We start from the raw sequence: 8,052 nt of genomic DNA, 5'->3' as shown, positions 1-8,052 counted from the left end.
TATGTACGATTTTAAGCCAGTAACTAAAGGCGTAATTTCTTCCAGTCGGTAGTCTTTATATGGAAGATTTTACGCCAGTAACTAACGGCGTAATTCGGTATATTATATACTGTAAGATTTTACGCTGGTAACTAATGGCATAATTTCTTCCATTCAGTATATTATATACTGTAAGATTTTACGCCAGTAAGTAACGGCGTAATTTCTTCCAGTCGGTAAATTATATACTGTAAGATTTTACGCCGTTAGTTAACAGCTTAAAATCTTACTTATATATATACACCGACGCACATAGTGGCGTAAAATCTTACAGTCTATAGACTGTGTTAGTCACATATTACGCCGTTATCTAACTACCGGGGTGGCTGCGTTCAAGGTTGACCTCAGGTAAAATTTTGACGAACAATCTCTACCTAGCCAGGTGGACTTTGGATGGGCTCTTTGTAAAACACAAAAAGCAGCCGCCTTTTCTCAGAAAGCAAAGAATTATCTCCTAGACGTGTGCTTGACAGGGGAGGAAACTAGTAAGGTAACCGCCTCTTACTAAGAGACCGGCTACACCGGCCAGAAATATTGACTACGACTGACTGGTTGATAGAACAGCAAATCGCTCGATACTTCAGCCGGTTATCTGCCTTAACAAAAGTTGGTTATTGACGAGGTCACCCCTGTAAGTGTGAATGAGGACGAAGAGGCCGATGCCGATGTTCTAGCTTCAGAAGTCGAAACTGACCGAACAAGGCATAAGATAAGGAAGGACCTTGCAAAATTTAGACGAAGACTGTCACGCAACAGATGTTAGTTTTGCGGAGTTATGCATGGAAATGTTCGATGGCGGTAAGTGACGACAACAACACTATTTTAATTTTATTTTCGGGATAGTAGCACAGTTTTTTGATTGAAAGAGTTATTAATATTCGCTCTCAAGCGAGAGCGCAGAATTTCTCGTCTGTAGAAGCCGAAGTTGTAGCACACTGGAACTTGTAATAATGTCAACCAACACGCAGCGTGACTTTAAAATCTCCTTAAATGTGCAATAATGATTATAAACAATCAAATTATAGACTGATGAATGCTTTGCACCATAAAAAAGCCATATTTGCTGATTTTAGAAAATCTCCGAAGTAATAAACGATAGAAGAAAGAAACGCTACGATTTTGGCATGCATCTAAACGTGAAATTTTCCATCCCTACGAAAAATCTCAGCCGGTTGAAAAGTAAGTTTTTCACATATTTTAGCTTTCTTGATTAATTATTTTGTATGAAGAGCTAAAAAATGTAGGATTATTCGGTCAAGTGACCGGCCAGAGCCAGAATTGCGTGACAGGTGAAGTTGAGAGAAACTTGTCACAGTCGCAGATTTTAAAAGGCATCCAAGACAAAAATATGGTAGTGCCCAAAGATTTTTTTGATGGTCTTCAGAGATGAAATGATGGATTATAAAGGGCATTAAGATTAGTGTTGTAGCTTTCTGGCAAGGGGAGATATTTGACCTCGAAGTTGTCAAATATTTGGATGAATCGGAAAGTCTAAAAGCATTGTTGTTTATTTGCCTCTCTTAGTTGACAAGCCGTCAATCAAATTGACTGATACTTGCTTCGGACATTTAGTAAGGGTGCAATGATATGTGTGCAAACCCTCAGAGTAATTGGTTAAATACCATCGCAGTGAGAGCTTCATACATTTTACCTATTTTGAGGCGATTTCCTTGGTAAAAACCAAGAAAAACCGGGTGGATGGTCTATCTCCCCCCGGAAAAAACCAAAACAGAAACCACTTCGTCTTTTTTAGTTTTGGGATAGACCTTTTAAACTGGCAAAGTTTCATTGAAATCGGTGTGATGTCATGTAGCACGACTGCCCGGTGCTCTCGTGGACACGCTCCTTATTCGTACTGGCCTTCTAATGCGTCTGCCAAACTTAATCACACTTCCACTGTATTCTGTCAAATATTTGGCCTCTCCCTTGTGATATGATATCACAGTCTGCTACCGTGGGAATATCTAAAACAACGCATGCCTGAGACGAGCGGCCCTATATTGGACGCCTATGTTGAAATTTGAGAAATTTACCTCTGTAACGGAACTCTTGTTTATTTATGTCCCTTCCTGTGATAATGCCTCCCACCCTTGGAACTACACAGAGAGTCTACTCTAAGAGTACGCTGCTGGTTCCTTAGAGAGGGCTCGTATGAACTCACAGGAAAAGAAGACACTTTCCGAGCTCTCAATAGTCAACCGCGTTTTGAACTCATTGCATTTCATTGATCTTATTGTTGATTATTCTTTGTGTTCTATTGTAACTTTTAGAAATCCTCCCTTGTGACGTCCGTGATGAAAAAGTCATGAATTAACACTCCCAGATCCCATACGTCCGGAATGGCTGCCTTCCGCACTTTTACTGACAAATGATTTGCATCTGAAATAGTCAGGACGAAGAGAAATCAACAATTAATTAACAAGTCAAAGATTTTTTTAAAGATCGTCCAAAGCTTAGTTGAATATCAACTTGGAAAATCTGACGTTTTGATTCGCATCATATCATAACGTTCCGTTAAACAACGCATCGGATGGCTTAGAAACCAGGTTCTTTGAAAAGAAAAAACCTTATTTCCTAATTGTGCACCTTTGGTAGTTTTGGTTCTAGTGGCAGAAAGAGGGAAGCCTTCCCTTATTACTGGACTCGGTATCATGTCCGAAATTGACCTCTAGCTGGGCCTCAGCTCCCCTACTTACACCAGTCGTCTCATGAAGTAGGTCTACTGTTGGCTAAAGATTCATAATCAGGAGATGATACAAGAAACTATGGGGTTAAAAAACTACCCATACCTTCTTCGATGCGTCTCAGAATTAATTGTTCACAGATATCACGAAGATGTGCCTCGAAAACATGAAGAACAACATCAGATATTTCATCTGTGGTTTTTCCGAGGAAATAATCACTTGCTCTTGCGAAATGTTGAAGATCCTGCATAATTTGTACTTCGGCAATGATTGAGACAGAAGCTCGATCACTTCGTGCCGTTTTGACATTCCTGTAAACCTTTTTGAACGTAAGTACATCCAGGGTTAACCTGTAAGAAATATGCTGTTATTAAAAATTTTGTCATCGTTATTTCCATAATTAAACCTAGGTGACACATTTCTAACTCTTAAAGCTACCATGTTCAAGAAATAGATCGGCATAATAACACGGGGAGGTCTCTGGACAGACTAGGTGTGGGGTATTATCAATTCACTTCATAAGTCAAGGTGCTTTGAACAAAGAGAGGGCATTTTTCAGTTACGATTTCAATACTGTATTGTTTTGTTTGGTAGATTGAGAATGTTTATTTAGTCTCAGTTAACATGTTAATGAGTAAGTTGTGAATAGTACAGGTTTGCATTTCCGAGTGTGGCCGTTGGCCGTGTCAACGAGGTCCCCTTTTAAGGAAACGTTTGGACGGGATAAAACAAAAGCTAAATCACTGGTTACAACACCTGACAAATTAAGAATCATTTTAAGGTTCAATATGTGTCTTAGTGAGTTTATGGCGTGGCACTGTTTACAATTAAGTTGAGTGAGGAGGCTAGCCATCGCCTATTCCAAATTGCAGCTAAGGAGTAGAAACATTTAACTCACCGAGTCATTATGAAAGTTTGAAATGTAAAGAAAGATGACATTAGCTCAAGACTATCGATCATTAACAAAAGGCTTGCCTAAGTCTCAAAATATACTGGATGTCATAGAGGGGATTTGGCAGATACAGCAAGAAACAGTCGTATTCGCCTCCCCTCTTAAACTCTTGTCGCGTTCCTAAGCCTGACTCAGTAGTACTAGGCTCGAGAGGTGAGTGCACCGCTCTCTTCTGATGAGAAAGTAAAATGACAATTCTTTAGCAAAAGAAACCTTTCAGCTATGCTAAGTGTAAACATAAACGACCCGTCGATTAATTTTTTTTCGAAGAGGTTAAGTGACAAGCTATTTGCGAAGACATTTTCTCTTTCAAAACGAAACCAAGCACAAAGCTAATTCAAAAAAATCGCTCACAAATCTTAGGCTTCGCACTTATTCCGGTTCTAAAACAGAGACCTTAGGCCTACCAAGTAAATCGTGAGGGTGTTCATGGCACCCCGGGTAAACAAGTTAAGACGATGCGACTGTAGAATTAAAACGCAGAAGAATCTGAAGAGTGGAGTGACGTCACCGTTTGATCAGGATGGGGTGGTTTCGTTGATCCCATTCCTTTACAATGTGATCATTCATAACTAAACAATTTACGATACCTATCAACTTTACTAAGCCCCGCCCAGGCCCACAGACAACTCCGTTTGCCCGCAACCGCTTTGTGCTGCTGAGTTCGAGGAATGCAACATCCACCTTAGAGAGAAAATGCACATTTAAATTACATGTTATCTTATTGATTTTATAATTCAAGTGTTTGTACAGGGAAGCGTTCAAAGGTCAGTGTCTTGCAGTCCTTACTGAGTCATAAAACGTCTCTTGCATGAAAGAGACTGATGTACATTGTTGTTCCTGTCTTTAAGACGACTATTTAAAGTCATACACTTTGGCCACCTTAGTCTGACGAAGAAATTAGATCTGCACTTTTGTCACTGAAAGAAAACAAAGGATATTTGTTTGAAGGAAATATAACAATATTTTAAAAAACTAATCAAAACAAAATTTTTGTTGTCACGTACGGACCAAATTATTTTATTTCACCTCTTTTAATAAAACTATTATGTTTCTTGAATGGAACAAATTCAGTAAAGCCAAGTTTATTAATGATGCAAAAGGCGAATAGTCAAAGTAGATGTGATGGCTCTCGTAATATGCGTTTTTTAAGGATATTGTTTGATCAGTGTATCGATAGACAATTTTACCTGAGACAACAACAGCTTCCCTTTCGCTTGCCATATGGCAGTTTCCCATCGCTCGGTTAGTTCGGTTAAACCTAAAGATAGGTTATTGCGAGGACCGTTTTGTTTTTTAAACTTGTAAATATGTTCCAAACTGGCGAGAGACTAGTTTTCAACCGCTTTGCTTCAAGTACCATGTCGCATATCTTCACGTCAATATCATCACGTACATTGGCGACAAGCTTTGCTATTCATGCCGCGCAAAGCATGAGTGGCACGAAAAGATTGGCTTTGACCGGAATTTCAACACGTATTTAACATTCCTAACCCGATAGTGCGAGGATGAACGTTTGACAGGCTTGAAACGAACAAAATACCCCTAAGTATAGCCTTTTTCAATGAAGAGAGGTGCTAAATATCTGCATATGATTACTGTAATGATGATATTGCACCTAACAACATAAATTGATCAAAACACTTTTCTCAAATCACGTTCGTTTTCAGCGCACAAATTTATCATCCAATACGTTGGACGTTGAAAGTGGACTGAACAAAACTCAAAAACAAGGAACTCACTCAAGTTTGTATGATACCATTGATTTTTTCATTGCGTGTCACTCTATTTTCCACTGTAGTTAGCTGTAGTGCACGTAGCCTTCAACGATGGACAATAACAGCAAATACTGCTGCCACACCTGACTTTATCACAATTTCCCCCCAATACCTCTCGTAGAAATTAATTGGCGCAGCCGTGATGCAGATTTAAATTTTTATATGAGGTCACTTTAGCTCAGTATTCTTTTTATTGCACCAAGCTTACTCCGATACTAAATCTAACTTTTACTCAGAAAGAAAAAACAAAAACAAAAATAAAAATAACCCAACCCTTACCTAATCCAACCCCTTCATTTGCAATTTGTAGTTGTCATTTGCTGTACAGCGCTGAACTATTTTAAGCAATAAACGTTCAATATGGCGAAATCGAAGTATGTACTCTAAATGCCGAAACAACAGCAAGTCATACGTGTTTTCAGGAGCGTTGTCTTCATTATGTACCAGCTGAAATTTTAAATCATTTTGTTATTGAAGCGGAACAAAATACGTTTCAATCAGGAAAAATCGGGGAAAAAACATTTTAAAGACCGGATGAACCCACTTTTTCGAGTACTTTCTGATCAACCGGAGGGCTACGATTTATAGGAAAGGAGACATTTTGGCGAGGTAGTATCTTTCAATTGATAAAATTAATGTATTGAATAAACAAGGACGGTAAAATTGGACGAGAACTTCTAAGTTTACAACGATTCAGAGTAGTTCAGTTTTCTTTCAACTCGGTTTCAAGTTTCGAAAACCTTACTGAGAGATAGCATCCATAGTTTAAGAAAAGCAAAAGGGCCAATTCTTATCATTTGCGTCGTTTGATAGGTGGGCCATATCTTTGATGAAAATGGTAGAAAAAATTCACAAATAGCTATTCCCTTCGTGAAACTCTCATTTGGCAGGCAACAGAAGCACTACAAAAGTTTCATCCGTACTAAAGAAATGCGAATTCTTCATTGTACTCGTTTGATAGGCATTCACATCTTTTTTAAAATACATATTTGGCAGGAATGAAAACAAATTAAAAAAATAAAAGATACTGCAATTGATATCAAGCAATTTGAATGCGCCGAGCCTAACCATTTATCATCTTAAACCCAGTAAAGAAAATAAAATTATAGCGATTTAAAGTCAAGGCTTTCTATCTACTTAGCATACAAGACTGGATTCAATTTGGGTAAAGACAAACAAAAAATGGCACCAAGAACTTAAATGAGGCGTAAGGTACTCAACTCCTACAATCAGTAAATTTAGGGAGGGTTTTCGGGGTTTTTTCTTCTTTTTTTTTCTTTTTTTTTTTTTTTTGAGAGGATAAAGTTCCCCTCAGGTGTCACAAAAGCCCTTAACTGTAAGAGATCAATGGCAGGCACAAATGAGAAAGAAAGTCCGACTTCAAGTTTTGACAAGCTCAGTGTCAGAATGTCCTATGTAAACGGAGTAAACGAGAGTGATGATTGTACATAATAAACATAAACTCGTTAGTTTGTTTGCGACTACAGCGTACAAATCGTCAAACTAACGTAGTGCGAGTGTACCAAACCTCTTTGCCTCATTTAAATAGGACACAGCTGCTAAAACATAGTCGTAAAACAGTGATTTTGACTTCTAAATTTGAAATTTCTCATAAACAAGTTATGACGGTCCATTTGAGGCAGAACCTAGTTAACGTGTCGATTTCTTCAATTCAGGAATTGAACGCTTTTACTCATTGTGTGGAGTCTAAATGCAGTTGATTAAGACATGTTGGTGAATGACTGTTGACGGAGGTGCGAAACATTCACTATGCATCTTTGAGTTTTCCTCACATAATCGTAAGAACGCTGAGTTTGAACTCAATCTTCCAAATTACCTTGAGACTCCTTTTCTTCCTTTTATGGAAAAACAAACTTTATTTTAACACGAAGAGATGATCAGTTGCGCTTGGTTTTATCAAAATTCACAAATTAAGTGGTTGACGTTAACAGCAAATTGATTGCTCGTTGACTTTAAGTGTTGGAAAGGGAAAAATCCATTACGATAAGATATATCATTACTTCTATCATTGCGTTACTCACTTTGCGAAAACATTTTCCTGTACTTAACCTCTTAAACAGATTATGGATAAGTCGGTCAAAATACGTAAATTTATTTTAGAATCTACTAAACCTGAACATTTTTGACGTCAAGGAAATAAAAATGAAACAGGAAATCATTTTGATCTAGAGATTTCCGCCCAATTTCTCCCACGTACTGGAAACGGCGGGGGTGAACTAATAGCAGTTTTGCAAAAGAGCTGACTAAGTACTTGGTTTGTCCAGTGTCCTTATCAAAAATGTTTCAAATTTGCATGACTTAAAAAACGACATAACACAAGAAGGCGATATAAAAAAGGTGTTCCGTGTTTCTTTGGAAACTATTATGTTCTGGGTTTTTAACGAGACTGACCGATCGGTTTGCTAGTTCACTTAAAGGCACGAGAAAGTAGAGTACTGTTATCTTGTGGACATAGTACACTGACGCACGAAAAAAAAAACCGAGATGAAAACCTTGTTATTGTTATTTCTTATTACTATGTTGGTCTGCCTCTTGCTTTATGTACAAGAGACGCAGGGACAGCTAACACATAACATGA

The 8,052-nt window shown here is 38.1% G+C and overlaps 1 protein-coding gene across 1 annotated transcript; it reads right to left on the bottom strand.

Moving 5' to 3' along the window:
- Window positions 1-2,075: 2,075 nt before the first annotated feature.
- On the bottom strand, window positions 2,076-5,197 carry LOC131799568 (flotillin-2-like). The gene is made up of 4 exons (XM_059117284.2): window positions 4,866-5,197; window positions 4,266-4,359; window positions 2,829-3,073; window positions 2,076-2,418 (listed from the first exon to the last, which is right to left on the bottom strand). The coding sequence occupies exons 1-4, from the start codon at window positions 4,912-4,914 to the stop codon at window positions 2,306-2,308; spliced, it is 501 nt and encodes a 166-aa protein (XP_058973267.2). The 5' UTR covers window positions 4,915-5,197; the 3' UTR covers window positions 2,076-2,305.
- Between the last annotated feature and the right edge of the window lie 2,855 nt (window positions 5,198-8,052).

Source organism: Pocillopora verrucosa, chromosome 2 (assembly GCF_036669915.1).
Source record: "Pocillopora verrucosa isolate sample1 chromosome 2, ASM3666991v2, whole genome shotgun sequence".
NCBI classification, from domain to species: Eukaryota; Metazoa; Cnidaria; class Anthozoa; order Scleractinia; family Pocilloporidae; genus Pocillopora; species Pocillopora verrucosa.
Note: the sequence above shows the minus strand (reverse complement) of the source record. Positions and strands in the feature narration are given on the sequence as shown.